Source organism: Toxotes jaculatrix, chromosome 15 (assembly GCF_017976425.1).
Source record: "Toxotes jaculatrix isolate fToxJac2 chromosome 15, fToxJac2.pri, whole genome shotgun sequence".
In the NCBI taxonomy this organism is placed as follows: Eukaryota; Metazoa; Chordata; class Actinopteri; family Toxotidae; genus Toxotes; species Toxotes jaculatrix.
The window spans coordinates 1,477,625-1,502,375 of NC_054408.1; the positions used below are offsets into that span (position 1 = coordinate 1,477,625).

Here is a 24,751-nt window from a genome sequence, read left to right on the forward strand (position 1 = left end):
ATTTCACTGAACTATACCTTAAAAGTTTACGCTCAAATTTTTACGGTAAAAAAAATCTGGCTTTACAAGTCTCGGGTAAAACAAAACTCCCCTGAACGCCTCTTTACAATGACGCTACCTTAATGCGCCGGAGTAGCCCCGTTAGCTGAGGTGCTCTCAGTTTCCAGTCTGCTCGGACCAGCACCCCTGAGCTCTGGAAACCAACAGAAACGAACTGAGTTTCTGACTGACTCCGATTTTAAACCATTTAAATTATTGGCTGGTATCATTTAGCGTTCAGCTCCACTTTAGTAGTTGTTTCAGTAACAGAAAGTTCTAGTGACAGTCCAGTTAGCTTTGCTAGCCACATTAGCCAGCTAGCCAGCCCTTTGCCTGGCGTCATTTCCTACTTTTGAAAATCGCGGCCAGAAAGTAACGAGGCACCAGGCAGAGATGGAGCTTCAAGGTAACCGGAGTTTTATAGTTTTATCTGCTGTTGTCTGATGACTTTGTTATTTATATGTTCATCAATCTGTTTGCTCTGACGAACCGTTAGCTCAACATTAGCTGTTAGCAGCGGACAGTGGTGTTTATTTCTAGTTTTCTAAGAGGTAAACATGTTAATTGAGATTAAACGTTACGTTAAACTGTTTCTCATGTTCACCAGTGGAGGAAGAAGTTTTCATATCTTTCTCTTTTTTTAAATTCTGCAATACCACAGTGTAAAAGTCCTGTATCCAGATTATCTGCTTGAACTTCATTTATAAAGACCTCAAACGTTTTTTCTAGCCTGTTGTTGACAGTAATGTTATTTATAGAATGGACGTGTGGACGTGTTGATGATTATAGCATAAACATCTCCACTACCATTGTTCCAGATCTCTGATGTTATTTGAAAGTCAAATGTGAACCTTAATCACATTTTTTAATTTGGTTAATCCTTCGATCCATTTTCTGCTGCTTGTCCAGGTCCAGACCGCGTTTAATGATTAGTAACTCATGTCACGTGTGTCAAGTGTCAAAATATCCACGCTGGATATTTAATTCTAGGCCTTATCATCCCTCCTGGCTTTCACTGATATCTTTCTTTCATAATTTGCTTGGTATGACTGTGTTACAGGTATTGAATTACATCACCTGTGTGGTTTTTTTTTTAAACAGCCTTTAAAAGTCTTAAGTTTAACTGTGAACTAGGTGACTGTCCTTTGCTCTCTGTCATCTCGTGCTCTGTGCGAAACATTCACCACACTGCAGAGCTCACTGTGATCAGTGGAGAAGGTGTAGGAAAGAATCACAGACATAAACAGAGCCTGGATATTTTTTCCTTTTTTTTTCTCTTCATTAAATGTGCCTGCCTCAAACTTCAGTCCAGCAGCTAATCACAGAAGTTCAGATGTTTACTTTACCACCTGTATTTAAAGTAGCAGAAACACACAGTAAAATTACTGCTACATTCTACAACCTCAGCTCTTTGGCTTTATCCTTTATAACTGCTGACTTGAGCTTGAGTCAGTCCTGATGGTGGCCGCTTGTCTCAAACCACTCTGTGTCACTGTCTCTCAGTGGGAACGGAACCGATGACCCTGGGCTCTCCCACCTCTCCAAAGCCGACCTCTGGAGCTCAGTTTCTGCCCGGTTTCTTGATGGGAGACCTACCAGCTCCAGCTAGCCCCCAGCCACGCCCCTTCAGCTTGACCATGCCCCTCGTGGAGAGCACAGGTATGCACCGAGGTCAGCAGGAACTCACACCCACCTGTAGATCAGCTGATGGTTATTTCTTTGATAGATTTGTTAGTATGTGCTGTCCTGCATTTTAGGAGGAGGAGGTGGTGGGGGAGGCTCTGCCCCTCAGCCTGTTGTCCCCACCCCCAAGGATAAAAGTGGAGCTCCACCTGTCCGCAGTATCCGCGACGACTTGGTTACTGTAGCGACGCCCCTCAATGCACACAGGCAGGTTAGTACACAGACAGTTTGATTAATCAAAACCATGTCCCACATTTGCTCCTTGCAGAAATAGATGTTCTCACAACGGAGAATTGCAGCTTTTCAACCACAATGATAAGTGGGTGTAGAAAGCGAGCTGGTTTAATGTGTGCTTATTACCTGATCAGCAAAGCACCTGTTCAACAAGTATATGGATATTTTGAAATGCTTTGTTTACAGTTTCCCATCCACTGCTGGTATGTTCTGTCCATAGTTCACTCCTTGGGCTAATGACACATAGTTTTGAAGAAACTGAAACTGAAGCTAACTGTCTGAAGCCTAACTCTTTAAGCTCATTGATGCTGGAGCTCAGAGCTTGGTAGATTCAGTAAGACTTTCTGGCTGAGACAAATCTGCCAGTTATGATGATTTAAAATGTGATAAAGGCGAGAAAAGTCTGAGCATAATGTAAATATCTCTGTCCTCTCTGTCTGCTTCTGTCTTCAGTCTTTTCCTGTAATGCAGTCTCCTCTGTCTGCTCGTCAGGCCTCAACCCCAGGAACAGGTACATACTGCTACTACTAATGGTATTACTAGTTAATCTATCACTGATATTAGCGAGTCTACAACAAGTAATCAGTGTATCAGTGTATTAACACAAAGACTACTTCCAGACAATTGTTTCCTTGAATTGTCAACAGTTTGTGTTAGTGCCTTTCCTGTTTTCTTTATGACTGTGCCCCCGTGTAAAAAGCCGGAGGGGCACGGAGGGGAAACAGCTCTTTCTCAACATGATAAAGATATGAAGACATATCAGCCAATAGTAATATTTTTAACATAAAGATTTCTGTACAGCATTGACTTATCAGGTGACAAACACACTAATACAATACATGTGAAAGAAGATGAGGAATATCTAACATGTTTTTTCTCTGCATTGTTGTTCATGTACTCAGCTGCTTTAGCTATGACCTCAGTAATAAACATAAAATTGAATTTACACATTTCTGACAATGTCAACAAAACCTGACCTGTTGTATTGAATTGCAATGTACATGTGTACTTAATAAAGTGGCCAGTTAGTGTGTGTCTGTTATTTTGACCCACCTGTCTCTCTCTCTTCCTCCTACCTGTGTCCGTCTCCAGGTGTGCAGCAGGTGTGCTTATCTCCAGCTCAGGTGGATCCGTTCTACAGTCAGGGAGAGTCTTTGTCATCTGATGATCAGCTGGACCAGACCTGGGTCACTGTGTTTGGGTATTTTTATTTCTAAATAAACTGATTACACTGACCTCCTGCTGAATATAGTGTCAATATAATAGACATCAACTCTGTGTGTTAGTTTTCCTCCAGCCTCAGCCTCTTACATCCTGCTGCAGTTTGCTCAGTACGGAAACATCCTGAAACACACGGTGAGACTCACACACACACACACACACACACACACACACACACACACACACACACACACACACACACACACACACACAGTCCAGTCGAGTGTGATGTTAGAAACAAGGACTGGTGTTACAGGTTATTAACATCAAACTATAAAACTTAACAGGAGATGCTGCTGGTGGGAGCAGCACAACATTTAGCAGGTCACTTTTTGTTTCCGAGGTTGGAAGGAAGAGAAAAGCAGAACAACATACAGGTGAACTGCTTAGATGAAGAACCTCAGAAGTCTGTGATGAACCTGAACATTGTTCCTCAGCTGTCCTGTTGACTCACAGAGGCCAATGAGTGCAGCATTAGTTGGGATCTCCATCAGTGTTACTGACTGACACACTGTCAGGTTGATACATGTTGACAACACCAATAATCTTAAAGCACAAACTGTTTGTGTTGCATTTGTTAGATAAGCACAGGATGATGAGTCAGCCCACAGGTCAGAATATGATAAAACTGTATACTAAAAGGAAGACAGTGAATGAACATGTCCACTTAGCGTTTTACAGTACATTTACAGCCTCATAACATCATAAGAATAACCCCCGAATTCGCGTCATCAAATTGACGTGAGCACATACGAATCGATCTTTAGAAAATAAAACGAGAATCGATTTTATCGACGCAGCTCAAATTTATGGCTCCTGAAGCTCATGTAGGGAATCACTACGTCGACTGCTGCATCATGTGATGCTGACACAGGGAAGTAACGTCTTGATCAGTGAACTTTGTTGATTAGCACTAACAGCTCAGCTCATACAGGTGTATTGATGCGTGTTTCTATATATATTGATGGTAAATTGACAGATGGCGTCTCCTGGTAACTGGATGCACCTTCAGTATCAGTCCAGGCTTCAGGCCAGGAAAGCTCTGTCTAAGGATGGAAAAGTGTTTGGTGATGCCATCATGGTGGGAGTGAAACCCTGTATAGACAAGGTCAGTACCTGTTTTTACCTAAGTGTATGTCTGTGTGTGTGTGTGTGTGTCCATTTCTCTGCCATCTGATTGGTCCTTCACATCAGGTGACATTGATCCCAGTTTGGAATCTGAACTGAGCAGCAGTGAAGTTGATTCTCTCTCTTTCTCTCTCAGAGTGTGATGGACAGCAGTGAAGCTGTCTCTCTTCCCCTCTCTTCCTCCTTCTCCTCTTCCGCCCTCCCCTCCACTCCTCGTTCCGACATCAGACCGCTCAGCGCCGCCTACAGAAGCTCCAGCAACGACTACCAGGTGACCTCTGACCTCAGGATTCACTCTGGTTCTACTTGAAAATCTGCAATTTGTTTGTACTGCTGCTGGTTGACTTTAGAAATAAACCTGTGTCTGTCTTTAGGTGGTAGCAGACAGACAGACACCCAGGAAGGACGACAGCTTTGTTTCCAAAGCGATGGAGTACATGTTTGGTTGGTGACATTACACAGTGCATCATGGGATACCTGCAGCCTCGAAGGAGAATCGGTGGATGAACTGACTCACTACTGTGTGCGTGTGCGTGTGTGTGTGTGTGTGTGTGTGTGTGACTGTGCACTCTGTGTGTGGAGGATTTTCTCTTTCTCTCTCTTCTTTTATAATATGTGTTTTTTACTGTCTCTGTCTCAATAAAATTGTCTCTGGTTTAAACTCAGTAAACCTCAGGTTTCATTCAGAGATGATGTTCTCTCAGCAGCCACACGGTGGCACTGTTACAAGGCATGGCCAAAAGTTTGTGGTCACTCAGACATTCCTCACAAATGTGATTGTTGAATCAGAACTATGGGCATTAATGTTCTGCTCTAACAGCCCCTACTCTTCTGGCCTGCTGCAGGGATTTTTTCCCACTCCACTGCTCCACACATACCATCACCGTGGTCCAGATGTTTGGTGATAAGAGCTGACTCTCCGTCGGCATTCAGGTTCATCTTACGTGGGATTGGACTGAGCTGAAGTCAAGGCTCTGTGCAGGCGAGTCAAGTTCTTTATCACCAAAGTGGGAAAACAGTTTTTCTGTATGGAGATGGCTTTGTACATGGGGCATTGTCATGTTGAAACAAGAAAGGAACAAACACAATCCTTTGACAAAAAATTGTGAGAATACAGTTGATGCTATTGTATGCTGCAGCAGATGTCATTGAAACTAAACAGCCCAAACCTGTTGAAATCTGTCAGTCAGGTCAAAAGTACTTACTGTACTGTATGGCTCTATGAACTCTGCTGAAAGTGTGAAAGAATATTTTGTCCAGCAGATGGAGCCACAAGTCCTGCCACACAAAAAAGTCCATTTATATGTTCTGTGTTGGTAATGTTTAAAACTTGGTTGAAAAAAACAAGAGAGTTCAAAAGTGTTCACAAAAGCAGGAGAGAAGAGCTTCTGAAAGCAAAGGTTCATAAATAAATATTTAGATTGAATACATTACAAGTTAATTGGTCCCAACCTTACGCCTACTCTGTCAGTTCAGTATCAAGTTAAGCAACATTTTTGGAATAGGTAGGTGCACCTTGGTGCTTGTCCTGTCAGCATGGAAAACCTCTGTGTCATTGGATGACTAATGGATAATGACTAATCAAGCTGACACATGAAGCATGTATATATGTGTGTAAAGTACTTACCATAGGGAATGGTACTGAGCATTATTACTTGGAAAGGTGGGGCGAATTTTAACTATATTTACACCCAGGGATAAATAAAGTATTTTACATCATAATTCATTTATTGACTATATTATTATTTGTGCTGCTAATCTGAATCTGCAAAGTTACTAAAGTTATCAAAGAAAAGTCACAGAGTAGAAGTACAAAGTAAAAGAACACTGAAATATTCAAGTACAAGCACCTTAAAATTGTACTTCATTAAAGGACTTAAGTAAATGTTACTTTCCACTATAGCCAAAGAGGCTGAAACAAAAAGTAAGAATAATAAGTCTGGTTTTAATAAAAGCGTGTTTAAAAGTCCAAATGTTCTTGTAAACATGTCCTTAGAGGACAAAATTAAATTTAGGTGAGTCGTTACATCTTATAGATGGAGTAAGGGGGGGATTTCCTGTGCCTCAGCCTCACTTATCATCAGTCATTTCTGAAATCTCTCACCAGCTGACCTTTCTCCTAGTAACCAATTACCCCTGGTGTACCTTATCCTAGCAACATATGGTGTCTTCAGCCCTCACTCTACTGGTGCAGCATACAGCACGGGATAAATTACCAGAACAGGCCTCGCAGGCTGAACTGTATGCAGAACAGAAGGCGCACTGCTACAGAAAAGACAGGGGGAGTGGAAGGGAAGGCAGAGGGCGGGGGAGCTTTGGCTGAGCTTATGCTTGACCCTTCTGACCTTACAAGGTAATTTGAAACCCTATGATTAGGGGATGGTCAGCTGTTCCAGATGTCACGTGTCCCATTCTGAACAACCTGGAGAATCCCTTTATGTAAATATACACACACACACACACAGTGTTTAGCCTTCTCTGATTTGCATGTGTTGTTGAGGGATTATGAAACAATGGAACCCTTGGCACAGATATGTACAGCAAAACACCCCCACTGCTCCATATAGAAGCAACACACCCAGACTAAAAGAGACACAAAATGACTACAAATCTCTTTGTGGTAGTTTGCATCTCATTGTAGTCATTTTACGTCTCTTTGTGGGTATTGTACCTCTCTTTGTAGTAATTTTGCATATCTTGACAGTTATTTTTATCTTTTTGTAGTTGCTGTGCATCCTTTCTCAATCACTCTGCGGTCATTCTCCATCTCTGTGATCTCTTTGGAGTTATTTTTGCAAACCCCTGGAGCCATTTTGCGTCTCTTTGTGGTAATTTTGCATGTCTTTGTTATCATTTTGTGTTTCTTTGCGGTTGTTTTATATCTTTTTTGTGCATCTTCCATCCATGGCAGTGCTGGATAGGCGTTAAAGTGTAGAAGTTTAGGTTCCCGGTCCCGGGTTTTTAAACACATTTTTCACACAGTAGAACGCCAACCTTAACGATCGGTTTCACGTGCCTGCTCTCGCCACTGTGAGCGATACCAATCCGAGATGAACAGAAACATCGCGATATTTGTCCAACAGCGCGCTGGCCTGAGGTTTCAGAGGCCATATCTCGCGCTACCTGAGCACTCGGTGTCTCATTCCACCACGGTCAAGCCTGCCGGGAGGGGGTATCTGTTCTACTGTTCCACAGCCATCATTTCATTTGGAAACTTGAACGGAATTTATATTTATACCAAACAACGTAATTTTATTTATTTAAAGTAAACGTAATCGTTTAGCTGGCGTTATAAGTAACCGTTGGCTCAAGGTCGTAAATTTGTACAGAAAAGGAAAGCTAAGTTAACGTTACAGCATAGCCGGTCGTGCTAACAAAGAAAATCCTTTCTCTTCAGAAATAATCCCCCACTACTCTCTTTAGTTATGAGTCATGTGGTCATTGATAGTCCACACGGTCTAGATCAGCAGGTAAGTACTTTAAACTTCTTTGTTTTTCTTACATACGTGTGGTGATTTTCCGTTACGCACATGTAGTTTCGACAGAGAAAGAGTCGTTAGCCGTGAGCTAAGCTAACGCTGCGGCTGGTAAAATGGAGGTGGTCATGTCGCCGTAGAGAAGATTGTGATGGCGGAGCTCGTCACTACGTCGTGCCAGAATTTAACCAACAAGCTTCTTAATTGTGTGTGTCCCCTTTTTAAATGGCTAACAGCAGTCTTCAGTCTAACTAAATAAAATATGTGAATCGCCTCGTTTGAAATTTTGTTTCAGTTAATGGCGATATACACGGCTTAGACAACATTTACGATCCGACCGGTATCGTACTAAGTTAGCCCGGCTAATGTTGGGCCTTCTCAACCTGAAACGTGGCGCAGGAGAAAATGTTGGCAGCGGTTTTTAGCGACCGTAAAAGTTTCTGAAGTCTAATGCTCTCAAAGTTATCAACCGTTCAGGTAGCATGCAATTTTCTACTTTTATTAACGGTTAGTGCTAAGGTATATTTCACTTTTTTAATGTTCTCTTTTTTTTAACTTGTCGATGTTTTCTTCTTTGATGGTTGTGCCATGCATGTCATGTCTGTTGTTCGATAACCAGGCCAATTTTTTAACAATTTTATATAAGGAGTTTAATAATGGTCGGAGTTCTTGGTTTAGCCTAAAGTGCAAAACCATTGTTGGAACGATCTAGCTGAAAGTAGTGGACAGTAGGGCTGCAACTAACGATTATTTTTAATCTATCTTTGATTTATTTCATATAAACGATGGATTTACAATTTCTAACAGTGTCTTCACATAATAGTCTGTGATCGTTCCTCCCGCTGTCGACCATTAAACTATCCCCTCTTGATGCGCTTGTAATGGGAGCTATGGGTGACAAAATTCACTAATCGTTCTGTGAAAATAACATTTTCCAAAAGCGGTTTGAAGCTTATGAGGCTTCATCTTAAACAACCCAAGTGGGAATCTTCCAAAGTTGCAGTCTTTTTAGTACAAAATTCTCAAGTCTGTCTTTTTTGCTTTAAAAGATCATTCGATTATTTGACTGAAAATTGCAGCTCTGGTTTACAGCCAAACATTTCAAGTTGGAGGATTAATTAAAGTGTTTGTGGTGTTGTTTCAACAATAGTTATATTGATTTACTGTCATATGTTGTTGATGGTTTCAGGAATTTGGATGAATTTTTAATTTCAATTTACATTATTAACTTGTCCTTATTTGTCCTTTTTTGTAGCTTGCTGCCCTAGACTTGAACTCTGCTGACGGACAAGGCGGAGGAACTGGCAGTAAGTAATACAGCAGATTTCACTGTGATGAAATTGGTTTTTATAAGTTAGTACTTTTATATTGATGATTACATTCAGGCAATGTTCAAAAGCAAAATGTATTTTCTACAAAACAGGCAGGGGAGACATGTTCTATCATAACTGTGTTTCTCCTTTAGTGTCCATAGCTTCTTTAAATTAACACCAGTCTTAGTAACTTAGTGTGTTTAACTGTGTGTGGCACATGACATTTTTTTCCCTTTCCATCCAGGGCGTTACATTCCACCTCACTTGAGGAACAAAGATGCTTCCAAAAACGGTGAGTTTGGTTTCACACTCACCCGCTGAGCTACAGTCAGGCCATTAACACGGGTTTGACTTGTGGTGTTCTTGATTGGTAAAAGCCCATCAGAGCATGGTAAAAGCAAGCACGATTGAGAAAAAAATTGTGAGGCGCTAACCAGACAATATTGGTCTTTACCAGTCAAGACAAAGATGGTGGTTGTGCAGTGGTTTTGCTGCACTTCAGACCATTGGGAATGTTGAAGACACTAGTCTCATTTTAACCTGTGCACAGAATGAGGAGAGAAAGCCATGTCAAATGGGTTTTCTGAGTCTGTGCGTGATAGCTTATTTTGGCATGGATAAAGTAGGACAAGTGGAACCATAAAATGGCCATAGCCTTGAATTTTATCCCCATGCTGCTCATAAGTAAGAGAATGGGGCAAATTTTAAAACGTGTAACTCGGTTTAACATTTTAGTAACCATTTTCATGGGAGATCTCTTTCTGGTGCAGTGTCTCACGTGTGGAAAAGAGGAGTGCTAGCTGTATACTGCTCTGATAAAGGGAAATGTGACGGGGGGGTGGGTTGTTTGTTTTTATCAGTATTGACATCTGTAGCCTTTTAACAATGTTTTGTAGCTAGGCTGAGGTGGATGTGAGGTAGCTCTAAGTTTTTTTTTCCTGTACTTGTTTAGCCTCTTAAAGGCTTAAAATCAAGAAAAACTGACTTACATTGTCAGCCAGGCAAGTTTACATTAAAAAAAAGATGGAATCATGGTACTGTGTCTTTGCACACTTGACGTTTTTCTCGTTTTACTGTTTTCTTATTCCACAGCAGGAAATGCTTATTCCGCTGGTAGACAGTGCGGTTTTTCAGTGGCACCAGTAAATTTCTGTAAGTCCCTTCTGTCTGCTTTCGCTGAGGGCAACCTGCATTTCCAGATGCATGAAATAGCCATTTTACACACCAGCAAAGCCAGTGCGAAGGGGGAGAGGGTTAGACTTACACACTTAACAGTAAAAGTTAACGATGGGCCCATGAATGCCTAATGTGCTTCTCTCTGCTGGGATGCTTGCAGTCAAAATGAGAAATATAAGTAAAGGGCAATTTGATTTAAGTACAAGGTTGTTGGGTTAATGTTCTTCTTTACTATAGCTTGTTGAGTTTTTAATCTACAGAAGCTTATGATAGATTTATTTAAATGATTTTTTCCCCACTGTATATTCAAGCCCATATTTCACCTGCAATGTCCCCCAAGTTTCTTCTAAGCAGTGCCCACAACCATGGCAGGCAGAGTGTCAGCCAAGACACAGAAATAACTATACTTCAGGATGGGATGACTGTAAGATTGGTAACTATTAGTGTAAAGTTAAGCCCAACACTCATACTGCATGAGCCAGTAATTATGGGTGAGTCTTTTTATAGCCTGCTTCCCTACCTTTGCTCAGGTTACCCAAGACTGGCCTCTCAAGAGCTTGCCTTTTACCATGCCTACAGTGGGGGTTGGCGAAACAGATGTGGTATACCTTGGCCTCTACCTGCATGCCATGCCATCTACATGTTGGCAGAGTTTCACAGCGTATATAGCTGAACACTGGGGCATAATGGCGTACCCTTGCTTGTCTTGGTCACTTGGAAAATGCAGCAGAAATCTGGGCCTAACACAGCATTTGTCAAAGCTTGCAAATAAAGTTGCTTATGATGCATGGTGATGGTGCCTTTAAGACTCTGCACTGCATCACTCTTGTGGCTGTCTTACTAATAATCAGACAGTATCAGCTGTGAAAGAATTATCAAAGATTTGTACCCATATGGCATTGTCCAACCATTTTATACTATTTAACGTTCCCTGGTCACAGTGATGAAATCAAAGCAGGAACTTTATTTTGTTGGTTGTAGCTTTTTCTTGGCCTGTGACACACTATTAAGTATTAAGTGGGATTATTGAACATTGCTGTGCTGAGACATTGAGTGCACGCAGGCTTTTGTTTCAACAACTGATCATGATGTAATTTTTTGTGTGTGTATTACTTCATTTTGGTGTGAAGTTGGAACAACCATTGAAATATACTGGTGCACTCGGTTGTGGAAGAGAAACCTGCATACACTCGTCCCTCCCTGGCACATGATTGAATACTCCTAACCTGTAGCATCAGTCTGAAAGCATTGTTTGTTACTGTGAGGTTATTTCAGTGTAGAGCGATTATCAGACGTTCTCCTTGGCCCTTTCTTAGGTACTGGTTAGTAGAACAGCTGACTTTTTGCAGTTTATACCTGGCTTCCACTCTGCATTTAATGGATGATAATGTACCGGAATTGTTCTCTTTTAGACAAACAGATTGTTGGCGCTAATTTATAACCTTGCAACACGTCGTCTTTGAAGTTGAGCAGGCTTGGGGTGCTGCACAAGCATCTCTGGAGTATGCTGTTAATTTGCTGTCTGCAGTCTGGCAGACCTTGGGCCTGATCAAAACGGCAAAAGGGCGCATCAGGACATAACTGAAATATGTGAAACTGTGCTGGGGGATGTGCTCTTCCATGAAGTGTTGCACTTCCTGAACCACTTGCAGCGTTTAACTGGCAAAACAAACCTATCTGTAATGCATATTTTAGCCTCTCAGAATCATTAATTACATATCCATGTTTTGTTTTTTTCTTCAGCCTTTTGCTCGTAAGCTACAAGTGACATGGTCAATTCAACATTACTTGGACAGGGAGAATTGTTACCATGGTGAATCATTACAGGCCATTGCAACATTTATACACAATTTCAAGAGCGAGCTGTGTGATCGTGGTGTAACTTGCATTGCTTCGATGCTTCGTACTTTTAGAATTGGGGTTGTTTTTGTTAGTTTTCACGAACTACCTGCATTGCCGTTTCAGAAAGTCAGGCTGTGACACTGCTGCACGGTGTGCTTTGCCATGTTTGCAGAGTGCACATTCACCATTTTTGTCTGATACTAGTCTGAGTGAGTAAATTCTACCACAAATCTGTATGCAGTACTTTTGTAGGTAATTCAAAATTCCGTTCTTTTTTTGTACATACTAAAATTGTTAAAGTAAAGTTTAAAGATTTTGGGTCCGGCACAGGAACTGGGAAGATGTGTCAGCTCCACATGTCTGAAACTGAAGCAGTTACTTTCATTTCCCCCTTAAATTCTAAGGCAGATTAGTCGGAGAGATCCTAATTATTCACTGCCCAAAATCCAAATCTTGATACCATCGTCAGGGTACCTTCGGAGTGCGATTCGAAAATACTGGACAATATATGTTTGAATTGTCTGATATTCTGAATTTATTTGCTCAGATAAATATCAGCGACAAAAAACGTGTGACTTCCTTTACTTGTCCATCTATGGACTGGTCTACAGCACATAGATCAGTGTGTGCCTGTGTGAAGCATTACAAGGCTTTTCCTTGTGCTTACTTGGAAGGGGGAGCCATGATGGAGGCAGTTACCTGTTTGCTGACAGGTAAAAATTAAGATCGTCACCACAGATCTAGAGTCAGCCCCTTTGGCCCAACCAGTTCTTACTCAAAGCAAGACTAATCAGAGACTAGATCTGTGTGACTGGTCTGCCCCTTGATACTATTGTGGCATAGTCTCAGCTACTTAGCAAGCCTTACCAAGGCAGTGCTAACTGTCCATTGTCCACCCCCCCACCAGCGTCAGCCTGTACTGATAACAGTGTGGCCACCGATGGGAACGATGACACAGCCAGTGTCCAAAGCTGGGCAGATCGTTGTGGTAAATGTCCCATACTGACAGAACCAGGGCTCATTAGGTCTCTTGGTACATTCGTCTAACAAAGCCAGTGTCTTTGTGGTTATTTTGAAAAAGCCAGTGGATTATATTTATTTTACCTCAGACCTTTGATTTGCATCCGTTCTCTTGTACAGATGTAGAACTTGCTTCTTCTTGTTTGCGGTTGCAGCATTTTTCTTAAAATTATGCAAGCTTTCAGAACAGGCTCCAGTCTATTATGGAGTTGCTTGTATCCCACCTGCTAGTAAACTGGTGTGAGAATAGGTCAGAGACTTGTGGCTAGTGAGGACTATAAGCACAGCCAAATTAGCCAATATTTGCTTACAGACACAAATATGTGCAGAGTTATTCTCCTTGCAAGCCTCTTATTCATTTTTTTGTTTTATTTGTCTTCTAATGAAGATTCACCTGGATGGGATGGCGGACGCAGCAATGGATTCGTGAATGGTTACCACGACAACCGCACAAATGGGGGCTTTGGAGGGCGTGGAGCCCCTCGCAATGATAGAGGTGGGCGTGGCGCCTACCGTGGTAACAGGGGTGGAGGCTCGTTTAATCAACCATTGCAAAATGCAGGTGGGGAAATGTCGTGCTTTAAATTGTCTGACCATAGCTGTAGTTGTAGAATGGTGACAGTGTAGTTTTAGATGTAATCTCTGCCCTCCCCCACCCTTGTTTATTTATACAGTTGTTACAATATCAAAGAGCTGTTACTCTGCATATGCACAATTGTAAATTATAAATAGCATTTAAGATGAAATAACTTGGGGATTCTTAAATAACTGATGGCATTGCTCTTTAAAGGAAAGACCCCGTTCCGCTCATGGTAAGAAAGTGACGTCATCTGATGACGCCTCACAGCTGATTTGCGAAAAAATCTTCACTTATATCACTGACAGGGCTTTATCTGTTCATTACAGGGTTTGGCAATTATGAGAACAAAGATGGCGGCTGGGGGGGACCTCCCAGGGATGCGGCCTACAACAGCTTTGGGGGACGGTCTGATAGGTCCAAGTCTGCCTTCTTCAGTGACCGTGGGGCAGGCTCAAGGGGAAGGTGCGTGAAATTGTTAAATTTAGTAATATATGAAGTTAGTGTTGTAATACGTCTTCATGGGTTATAATATGTACAATACATACACTGCATGTTTAGCTGTTAGCTTGCTACATCCTGTTTCGGACATATTGAAATCTGCCAAGCATAGTTTGCCGTTTTGTCTTTGCTCTTTGAGGAATGAAAAGGGGCTTAAATATTCATGTGCCTGTGTACAGATATGAACGTGGGGGCTTTTCAAGCGGAGGAAACAGCCGCTGGGTGGAGGAATCCAGAGATGATGACTGGTCCAAGCCCACTGCTCCCAACGAGCGCCTGGAACAGTAAGACAGATTCTTCATATATTAACAAAACAAACAGCCATCTTGTACCTGCATTTGGCCTAAACTTTTGCTAACCTTATTTCCTAGTGAGCTTTTCTCTGGAAGCAACACTGGGATAAATTTTGAGAAATATGATGATATTCCCGTGGAGGCCACTGGAAGCAACTGCCCGCCCCACATTGAAAGTGTAAGTCTATACTCAGCAGTGCTTGCATATTCTCAGTGGTGTAATTGAAAGGGAAAAGCTATATCTGTATGGATTCTTTTTCATAGAAAGGTTTCTGTCTTATACTGATGGTGTGTGTGAATATTCTGTAGTTCCATGATGTGGACATGGGGGAGATTATCATGGGGAACATCACCCTGAGTCGCTACACTCGTCCCACCCCGGTCCAGAAGCATGCCATCCCTATCATCAAGTCCAAGAGAGACCTGATGGCTTGTGCCCAGACTGGTTAGTATTACTGCATGTTCTCTTTTTAATTTCTCTCTTCTCTTACCTTTTAAAATAAAAAGCAAAAGTTGATGGATCACTCAGTGTATACCTTTGGGTTTTATACTTTGCCTTTAGGTAGTCTAAACAGTAGAAGTGTATGTCTGATCCCTGCTGTGTTCCAGGTTCTGGTAAGACTGCTGCCTTCTTGCTGCCCGTACTGAGCCAGATCTACACCGAAGGCCCAGGAGATGCTCTGCAGGCTGCCAAGAACAATGGCCAGGTACTGGGGGAAGACGGTGTACAATAATTAAGCATATCCTGCTGTGCTATTTGACTTGTTCCTATAAACATATATTTCATCCTTAGGAGAATGGAAGGTATGGCCGCCGTAAGCAGTACCCCATCTCCCTCGTCCTGGCTCCCACCAGAGAACTGGCCTTGCAGATCTATGATGAGGCGAGGAAGGTGAGCTTCAAGCATACAGTTGACTGTATCTGACACTATAATAGATTAGAATATACTATAATAGAATAAAACGTTGTTTGCCTCAACATCAAATGAATATGCATCTTGAAGCATAATCACTTCCACTTCTTCCTCCTTTAGTTTGCTTATCGCTCACGTGTGCGTCCCTGCGTGGTGTATGGTGGAGCTGATATTGGCCAACAGATCAGGGACTTGGAGAGAGGCTGTCACCTGCTTGTGGCCACACCTGGACGTCTGGTTGATATGATGGAGAGGGGCAAGATCGGTCTGGACTATTGCAAGTTAGTATAGCACAAGGATCTCCACTGACTTTAGAAAAAAAATTAAGAAAAAAAAGCAGTAACTTATTGTTTTCATCATGGATTAATTTGCAGATTATTTTCTTGTTTAGTCAGTTAGTTGTTTTGTCAATAAAATCTTCAAAAATAGTGAAAAATGTCTGTTACAGTTTCCAAAAGCCAAAGGTGACGTCCTCAGATATGTTGTTTTGTCCAATCAACTGCCCAAAACCTAAAAATATTTGGTTTACTATTAAATACAACAAAGAAAAGCAGTAAATCTACACACTGGAAAAGCTTGACTCAGCAAATATTTGGCACTAGATAATTAAAAATGATTAGACCCAGAAAGTTAATCAAGTGTGAAATGCATCTGTGCAGCTACTTGGTCCTGGATGAGGCCGACCGCATGTTGGACATGGGTTTCGAGCCACAGATCAGACGCATTGTGGAGCAAGATACAATGCCGCCCAAAGGCATTCGCCAGACCATGATGTTCAGTGCCACCTTCCCCAAGGAGATCCAGGTATGTTGGACGGTAAACAAGCTTACAGAACCATGCTTAGAGTGAAAAATATCTGCAGATTTATTTATTTGGCTTGTTTATGTAGATCCTGGCTCGTGATTTCCTGGAGGACTACATTTTCCTGGCAGTGGGGCGTGTTGGTTCCACTTCAGAAAATATCACCCAGAAAGTGGTCTGGGTGGAGGAGACAGACAAGAGGTCCTTCCTCCTTGACTTGCTCAATGCCACAGGTAGGAAATGCAAACACAAAACAGAAGATGTTCAGGTTTCTTTTCTCCCATGGATGTCACATTGGGCTCTAACCCATCATCCTGTGTTTGTCAGTCTGCCCCATGTCAAGCTAATATTGACTCTGCTACATCTCTGCTAACAAATGTTGTTCATTATAGCAAGACCTTGCAGTGAAAAATAAAATGTCAAAACAAAGATCTGATGCAGGTGTGAGCAGGCACTGAGATCACTTGCCGTCTTTAAGGGGGTTTGCTTCTCATGATGATCTAAAGCTGTTAAAGTTGTGTACTGAGCAGCCTTACGTTTACTGGCTGGTTTGGTTTTATCTTAGTTATTCCCAGTGAGGTTCAGGAAAATGTGACAGAGGCTCCAGAGAAGCCAGGTAAGTGTGAACATACCATAACTTCATTCTGACCCACAAGCCAGAAACATCACATCCCACAGCTCATTCTGTCCCTCTGCTCCCCCTGCTTGACATACTGCCTCAGTTTTGTTTTTGTTTTTTTCTTTTTGTTTTTTTTCTTTTTATTTCCAAAAAGAGCTGTTAGGGTCAATGCTAACGTTTGCCTCACGCCATATAGACTCAGTGAACTTTGAGTCCAATCTCTCCCAACTGAAAAAAAGAGTTCTTTTGTAGGGTAGAGTTGGTGAGTTTTCAGCACCGGCACTAAGGTCAGCTGGCTCAACATGACTGTGTTGGCTGGTTTTCATAGAGAGAGCTCTCAGTTTCCATGAGTCAGATGGCTGTGACAGATTTAATGGCACCAACCTGTTACTTCAGTGAACACACTACAACTGTTTCTGTAGATCTTGTTTGGGCCACGTCTACATTGAGATCAGTGAACGGTACCGTTTCTTATGTTGTGTTGAGCTCTTCCAGCTCGAGCAGTTCCCACTCCTGCTTTTTATTATGTACAGGTCCTGTGTTTTGTAACTTGACTTTACCTCCAAAGAAATGACACATACTGCTTTTGTGCTGTTTCCATGGTAACCGGTGCAGCTGCCACTATAAAAGGCAAAGTAATGTGTAATATGTCATGGACAGCCTTGCTAAAGCACACACTTGGCTGTTATTCAACCAAGGTAAAGAGGCTTGGGGGGAAAGGAGTCAACTTCATGGAAATGGAGAACTGTGTGGCCCATAACCACCTTAATAATTTAGCTAGTCTGACTGGGCTCATCTGGGCTTTATTCTAAAGTACTCACAGGCTTAAGTAATAATGGAGATGATGGAGCTTTGATGGATGTAGGTTTGTGTTTGCTGGCTTGTGCCAGAGTGTGTTGGCAAAACAGTTGCAGGGTTGCGAATGATGCAACTTGGAATGGCCTGTCCCGCCCCATCACCCCTCAGCCATTTTTATTATCTCGGGCTTTTGTTCTGATCACCATTAATTCCAAATATCTGGATTGTTATCTAATAATTCACTAATTAAATTACTCAGCTGTCACCTTCAGTACAGTGTTCTGAACTGAAGCTAGGGTTGTCAATTAATGGTTGTCAGTAAATGCAGAGCTTTTCCTGCAGCCCGTCTCCATTTCTGAGTTGTCATTTTAGTTGTTTGATTTTCTTCTTTCACTTCATGATCTTGCAATTGCCGACCTTTTCAGTATGACAGTTTTAAGTTCCCATCTTTTAGTTCAAATATCCATCTATAGCCTTGTTCCCAGTTATCAATGATTTTTTTTTTTCGTGTCATGCTCTTTATCCTGCTCTCTTCCCTTTGTCTCATCCTCTTTATTTCCGGCTACACAGGTAAAGACTCGCTGACTCTGGTGTTTGTGGAAACCAAGAAAGGAGCAGATGCTCTGGAGGACTTCCTTTACCGTGAGGGTTACGCCTGCACCAGCATCCACGGAGATCGATCCCAGAGAGACAGAGAGGAAGCTCTGCATCAGTTCCGGTCTGGACGCTGCCCCATCTTGGTGGCTACAGCTGTAAGTCATCTCATAATTTTCATATAACTTAAATTTGTTTTTGTTCCACCAGAAACATAAGGAGAGAGTTGTCTCAGTAGATTAGAAAGAAAATTATAGACAGGCAGGTTAACAGTAAACACATTACTGCAGCACATCATGGACTGGCATTATTGAAATAATTTATAAACATTTCCATGTTGAGTAAAACATTTATTTTAGCTTTTATTTCCTTTCAGCAAATTCAAAAAAGTTATGGAAGAGAAACACTGGATCTGGTTAGAGTAGTTTTGAGCTAACTCTTGAAATATTACAAAAATGACTGAACATGTCATTTTTGTAATTTTTTTTTTTTTTTTGCATCTGTTTAAAAAGCAAAGATCAGTATACAAAATGTTGAGGTTGCAAAGTCTCTGACATTTGGAAACTGTAGGAAACCAGGCCAACTGGGTCATGGAGGAAACTCTGGCTTTGGCTGAGCTGAAGCACATTGTTGGAAGATTTTTGTAGCTGTTGCTAATTAGCTCAAGTCCCATAAGAACTGTGGCTGGTGGACAGAGTGAAGCTCAAAACTGTAAGCGTTCTTGTGGCAATCTCTCCAGATTCTGCTGTGACATTTAAATAAAAAAATCTTCCTCCTTTACTTCTCCAGGTGGCTGCTAGAGGTCTGGACATTTGCAACGTGAAGCATGTCATTAACTTTGATTTGCCCAGTGACATTGAGGAGTACGTTCACCGTATTGGCCGTACGGGACGTGTGGGCAACCTTGGTATGAACCTAATTTTTTGATGCCTGTCACGTGTGCTGATATTTCAGGGGCTGTGTAATCTTACACCTGTTTTTGCACAGGTCTGGCCACGTCGTTCTTTAACGACAAAAACAGCAACATAACCAAAGATTTGCTGGATATTTTGGTGGAGGCCAAGCAGGAGGTTCCCTCCTGGCTTGAGAGCCTGGCCTACGAGCACCAGCACAAGAGCAGCAACCGTGGACGCTCCAAGAGGTAACAGTCGCACACTGCAGCAGATGTATTTTCAGAATGTACACCAGTGCCTCTCTGTCAGGTGTGAGCTACAGGCCACACAGGCGTCCCTCTGGGAGGAAAGGAAAGTTTCACAGACAGTTTTATCACTTGGGTCTTTGATAATTTCAGTAACCAGGTTAATTCTGCTGTTTGGGAATGAAGTGACACAGTCAGTATGTGCTCTGAAACATAAACCATATCCTCTTACTTGGAGTGATTGATGAATGGATCCACATATTTGGAAATTAAAGGGCGACAAAGGCAAACCTGTCAATTGCTTTGTTTCCTATACCAAGTATTGTGCCAATAATCAGGCATGTTTGTTTTACCATATGTGTTGCCTGACAGGTCACAGCCACCTCTGATCTTAAAAACCTCTACCATCTGAAAAATAAACAAATGTTCTTGGTTTGTGTAGGTTCTCCGGTGGTTTTGGAGCAAGAGACTACCGTCAGACATCTGGTGGCTCTGGAAACTTCAGTGGCAGCCGTGCAGGGCGTAACACTGGAGGCCATGGAGGAAACCGTGGCTTTGGTGGAGGTAAGGGAACAGTATTCCCACTGCCTTTTTATCTGTGCTTCACTTTGTTGTTAACTCAGAACCATAAACACACTATGAAGAATCTTGCTGCGACATTATGTTTAACAGCTGCAATGTAGGATTCAAATCGTGAGCTCCTTATTGCACATCGTAACTGTAAAACATGACAGTGTTTCTCTGCAGACTGACCTCTGACCTCTGACCTTGTCCTTCACAGGTGGCTTTGGTGGCAACTTCTACGGCAACGACGGCTATGGAGGAAATTACAGCCACTCTGGTAGTGTGGATTGGTGGGGCAACTAGTCACATAAGCAACAGGTTGCCATGCCAACCCAGCGGAAACCACATGTTAACTTAAGCCAGACCATAACAACCCTCCCTGTGTAGCTTCACTGACACACAGTACATTACCAACCCTGGTTCTCTGCCATTCGCTTCTCTCAAAAAGGAAGTGCAGCACGACGCAAAGGAAAGTCACCAGCACGTGCAATGCACCGGGGGCCGCAGAGATTCGCACACCTCAGAGTGAGCATGGATGCTGACATGCATTGTCCGATAGCAACCTCGGACTTTCATTGTTTAAAGTATTTTTGTTCTTTTTGTGGAAAAAAAAAAACCAATTGAATAACCTGAGGATCATTTGTATGTTAATGTACTGTGCCTTTTGAATTTAAACAGGAAATCTATGTTTTCATTTCACCAGATGAACATGGCCAAGAGCTCTAAATTTGCTTTTACTGTTATTTTGTTTGGTGAAAAATATTAGAAAGGTAAAATAAGCTTGGACTTAATCAAACCTTGGCAAACACTTGGGGTATTGTGGCTCTTGGAGTCATGATTCCATTTGAACTTCAAATTTATTGCAGGAACATCATGTAGCCTTTTCTATAGTCAAACAGCTAATGGAGCCATTACTACGTCTAATACAAACTGGGCCACTCTGTGAAGCAACCGTATTTTAATCCTAAGGGAAAAAGTTACATTTGTTTTCTTTTTCTTTTTCTTTTTCGCTCACTCTATCCTGGACAGGCTCCTTTTTATGGATATGGTAGTCTTTAAAATAGCCATTCCTATTGTAATCTTAAGAAACACAGAAGTCATTAAGCTCAGTGCCAACAATCGCTGAGGTTGAAGCAAGACTAATCAATGCTGGAACTTGTTACTCCACATTTTTCAATTGACTTGACAGTGTTATGGCAGCTAGTATGTTACCAAGTGCTAGCTACGTTAAGTGGGCGGTGTTTTTTGTTTTATTTTTACTTGAGACATTTTTGGTGCAGGTGTGTGCAAAATCGAAAAACTTTTTTTGTTTCTCTACAAATATGTATCAAAACAAAAAATGCCTGCCATCTTGAAAGTGAAGTTCAAAATGGCTGCATAAAGGACCACAGCATCGGGAGGGCATCGCGTGGTGTTAGTGTTTACTGAAGCGACCGGCAGCCACGAGGCCCAGATGGTATTCTACGCTTGCAAGTGTTTTGTTTTTTGGTCAAGGAGAAAGGACACGTGAACTGAGTCGCAGGCTTAACTTAATTACAAACGTTTTCTCTTTTCAAGCTGCGTTGGAGGCATGGTTCATCTTTAAGAGACAGGCATTTGAATGATCACTGAGGTTTATCAATTAAACAGCGAGGAACAGAGCGGGGTAGAGCAGCACTCCGACCACTGGGGTTAGGGGGGCGGGGGTAGGCGTGGGGGCGCGGTTTTCAGTGCACCACCGTCGTCAGTGGCTTTGGTTTCCATTGCTGCGTAGTGTAACTGTGGAGGTGGCCAAAGACATGGGAGTGTCCACTTCCTTTATGGAACATTAAAGTACTGTCAGGCCCTCTGGGAGTTCATCTGCTCAGACATGTATAAAAACCTGTGGCTTCATAAAGCCGGAGCCGGCTTTTCCTCTCAGAGAGGAGCAGCCATCGAGAGGAGGAGAGATGGGGGCGTTTCACCTCTAAATGCTCCCAGTTTTCTCATCGGGTGTGTTGTGCCTTGAAACCTTTTTTTAAGAAATTGAACTAAAAGCAGATGCACTGACAGTGTTGAGAACTTGAGATTGAATGGTGCTACTTGATTTAGGTGTGTAGGCCCTTGTACGTCGTGCCCATCAAGTTTTACAAAAGTTCTTTTATTGCACATCTAGAGTTTTATATAGATGTCTTGACTATGTGTCCTTAAGCTTCCAAATATTGTGTGTGAGGAGATTGTGAAAAACGCAGCTTGTTTACAAAGGGGAAGGGTTCTCAACGTTTAAACCAGGATTTATTTGGGACCAGGGGATTTAGCAGTCGGGGGAATTTAGCCATTTGCACAGATTTCTAGATTCTACTTTTGCTGCTAGTTTTGTGTAATTTATTAAGCATTTTTGACAAATATTTATTTTTGTAAGCCTCAAAGTGATTCTTTGAAAGTTTCAGAAACTTGACCAAAAGACAGTACAAAAAACACTGGCACTTGAATGTTGAATGTCACCTGTATGCGTGAAATTTATATATTTCGGGGTAGCGTGAGCTTTTTAATGTTTAAGATACATTGGACTCAGTAAATAATATCCACAGCTGTTTCAGGGCCTTTTCAGGGCCAGTCATCTCTATCAGATTATACTAATTGGTCAACAAAAATTGAAATGGAATTGAACAAACATGCCAAGGTTTGGAATAAAGCTGTCAAAGGAGCAAATAAATTTCCTAAGCATATCGGTGCAGAAGTGTTCAGATTCTCCAATTGTGTGCATTATTGATTCTTTACTCTGATTTGACCTGATAATTATTTTTCTCCAGTGAATGTCTGGCACATGGCAATCCTTAAAGAAACAAACATGTGGTTTATTCTCATTGTTGTATTTGCATATATGATTCCTCTGGAGTTCTCCTCCAACGTGGAGCAGGTCCAAAGCCTGAAAGTCCAAAGCAGCTGCTGTTGCTGTTTGGGATGAACAGGAGGGTCATGTTGTGTATGTTGTTGTAAGCAGAACCCGAGACTTGTTCCACGTTCTCTTGAGAACCCCAGAGCTCTTTAGATGTAGACTTTGCTTTCTGTATTAGCTTATAGGCTCCTGCACTGCATGGGAAATACTCAGCTGTGCAATTGTATGATTTTACCAAAATAAAATGTTTGAATGCAAAAGTATCTGGAAAAATCAAGCATGTTTCCTGAAGACTTGTTTACTGTAGTTGTGCAGAGAAGACCTGTAGCAAGCAGCCTGTTGCCCTGTGTGGATCCAGGGCGGGCGGGCGGCGAAACTCAATTTGGTATAGATTGGACTGACTTAATTTCTTTTTGACACAAAGAAATATAAAGATTTCATTTGTAAATTCAACTGTGTCTGTTGCTTTATTTTCCTGAAGCTGTTTGTGACTTTTTCCTTTCTGTGTTTTTGCTTTAACAACCTGGATCGAGGAGGAACAAAGACGGGAGCCTGCACCAGTTTTATCTTGATTTTTTTCTAAACTAAACCAAAAAATCGAATCAATACCTCTGTAAGAACCAGGCAGTGCGGTGAACACCAAACCAGGTGAAAATTTCCAGTTAAGTAAATGTTGATTTTACAGCTTGTTCAGGTGTTTCAGCAGGTTTTATTTTAAGAACCTAAAACCATCAAGTGTTTTGTATTTTTGCTTTAAAAATAACCTGAATGATGAATTTATTTTAACAGTGTTTCTTCTGTTGACAAATCAGTCGATTATTATTATTATTTTATTTTATTTTTATTTTTTTATTTTTTTTATTTTTTTACAGCAGCAGATTGATGTCTGTGGTTTTGGACCCAGGTCTTCAGCGTTGATACATGTGTGTAATATGCTGCAGGACCAGGACAGCTGAAAACCAGACTACCCAAATCCAGAAGTCTGTCACAATGTTGTCTCTTCCCATGATAAACCAGATGTGCAGAGAGCGTGATGAACATGTGAGCTGAACTTTGAAGTGACTTTTTTTTTAATTTAAGAGACTCATTCTGCTGAACTATGTGAAAAGAGAAATGTGACCTGTATTTTTATGCCTCCACAGATGTTCTGTTCTGTGGCCATCTGTGGTTTTTAGGCCATGAAAAGACAAAACAGTGGTTACGTGTCTGTCATCCTGCATGAAAACCGTGTTTACCCCAAACTTTGGGAGGGTTTGTCATGTTACTCTTGAAAGGTCACATGGTCTCTAATGTGCTGAGTAGGTTTCATAACCGTAGAGCCAGTGACACTCATTAAAACCCTGTTGTGTAATTTCTGTGTCATTTTGAAAATAAGGTTTCTGGGACGTTGGGGTCGGGTGAAGCCTTGAACCGGTTACTGAACAGGGACCGGGTTCCGAGGAGTCAGGGGCCCGCTGGTCTGGACCCTCTGTGTGAAGTGACTGGCAACATTTCTTCTCTGTCAGTCTTTGTGTCATAGCTGAGCTCAGCTGTAACAGCACCTCCATCTCTCTGGAGAAAGATGGAGGTGCTGGTCCATACAGCTCGTACAGTGAAGTAATCTTATTTAACAAATTGTATTGATCGCCTCTCTAATCAGATCACACCGCTGATGGCCTGCTGATCCTCTAATCCATTTCAACATCTGCACTTCTGGTAAGTTTTACGTCCAACTTCATGCTCTGTGTGTGTGTGTGTGTGTTGGTGGGCGTAATCTGTGTGTTTCTAAGTTACCGCTCGGCCTCAGCGGTTTGATCTGAAAGCTTTGCTTTACTTCTGTAATCCTGCCAGCCGCCTATCTCCATCTCCATCCATCCCTCCCTCCATCACTCCATCCAGGGGATTTGACTGCCATTAAGAGATGGCTTTTTGGTGTGTGTGTGTGTGTGTGTGTGTGTGTGTGTGTGTGTGTGTGTGTGTGTGTG

At 41.9% G+C, this 24,751-nt stretch overlaps 2 protein-coding genes across 20 annotated transcripts; both read left to right on the plus strand.

The window, feature by feature from the left end:
* The first annotated feature begins 133 nt into the window (after nt 1-133).
* On the plus strand, nt 134-24,751 carry nup35 (nucleoporin 35). 4 transcript variants are annotated; one of them, XR_005895359.1, is made up of 10 exons: nt 134-445; nt 1,543-1,710; nt 1,797-1,933; nt 2,410-2,467; nt 3,049-3,157; nt 3,243-3,312; nt 4,157-4,285; nt 4,442-4,576; nt 4,680-4,864; nt 24,699-24,751. XR_005895359.1 is itself a non-coding variant. In XM_041056784.1 (9 exons), the coding sequence occupies exons 1-9, from the start codon at nt 433-435 to the stop codon at nt 4,755-4,757; spliced, it is 897 nt and encodes a 298-aa protein (XP_040912718.1). In that variant the 5' UTR covers nt 134-432; the 3' UTR covers nt 4,758-4,970. The 4 variants fall into 4 exon arrangements, 2 of the variants coding, with proteins under 2 accessions (XP_040912718.1, XP_040912719.1); XR_005895360.1 differs by lacking the exon at nt 24,699-24,751 and adding an exon at nt 24,510-24,527 and having other exon boundaries at nt 4,680-4,865; XM_041056784.1 differs by lacking the exon at nt 24,699-24,751 and having other exon boundaries at nt 4,680-4,970.
* On the plus strand, nt 7,449-23,235 carry ddx3xa (DEAD-box helicase 3 X-linked a). Of its 16 annotated transcripts, none has more exons than XM_041056712.1 (23): nt 7,449-7,775; nt 9,037-9,088; nt 9,339-9,386; nt 10,187-10,246; nt 10,611-10,703; nt 10,801-10,872; nt 13,020-13,100; nt 13,521-13,694; nt 14,039-14,174; nt 14,390-14,494; nt 14,582-14,681; nt 14,813-14,948; nt 15,113-15,210; nt 15,297-15,395; nt 15,537-15,697; nt 16,076-16,220; nt 16,306-16,450; nt 16,783-16,833; nt 18,205-18,386; nt 19,018-19,135; nt 19,216-19,369; nt 19,809-19,930; nt 20,148-23,235. In XM_041056712.1, exons 1-23 carry the CDS (start codon nt 7,731-7,733, stop codon nt 20,231-20,233), a joined length of 2,463 nt encoding a protein of 820 aa, XP_040912646.1. In that variant the 5' UTR covers nt 7,449-7,730; the 3' UTR covers nt 20,234-23,235. The 16 variants fall into 16 exon arrangements, with proteins under 16 accessions (XP_040912646.1, XP_040912648.1, XP_040912647.1 ...); XM_041056714.1 differs by having other exon boundaries at nt 13,521-13,628; XM_041056713.1 differs by having other exon boundaries at nt 10,190-10,246.

Bases quoted from the DNA above. Each gene is read 5' to 3' on its own strand.
- ddx3xa (XM_041056712.1), top strand. From the start codon at position 7,731: ATGAGTCATGTGGTCATTGATAGTCCACACGGTCTAGATCAGCAG. The intron at 7,776-9,036 runs GTAAGTACTTTA...CCTTTTTTGTAG, and splicing joins CACACGGTCTAGATCAGCAG to CTTGCTGCCCTAGACTTGAA. The intron at 16,834-18,204 runs GTAAGTGTGAAC...CCGGCTACACAG, and splicing joins AGAGGCTCCAGAGAAGCCAG to GTAAAGACTCGCTGACTCTG.
- nup35 (XM_041056784.1), top strand. The intron at 3,158-3,242 runs GTATTTTTATTT...TCTGTGTGTTAG, and splicing joins ACCTGGGTCACTGTGTTTGG to TTTTCCTCCAGCCTCAGCCT. The intron at 3,313-4,156 runs GTGAGACTCACA...GTAAATTGACAG, and splicing joins GAAACATCCTGAAACACACG to ATGGCGTCTCCTGGTAACTG.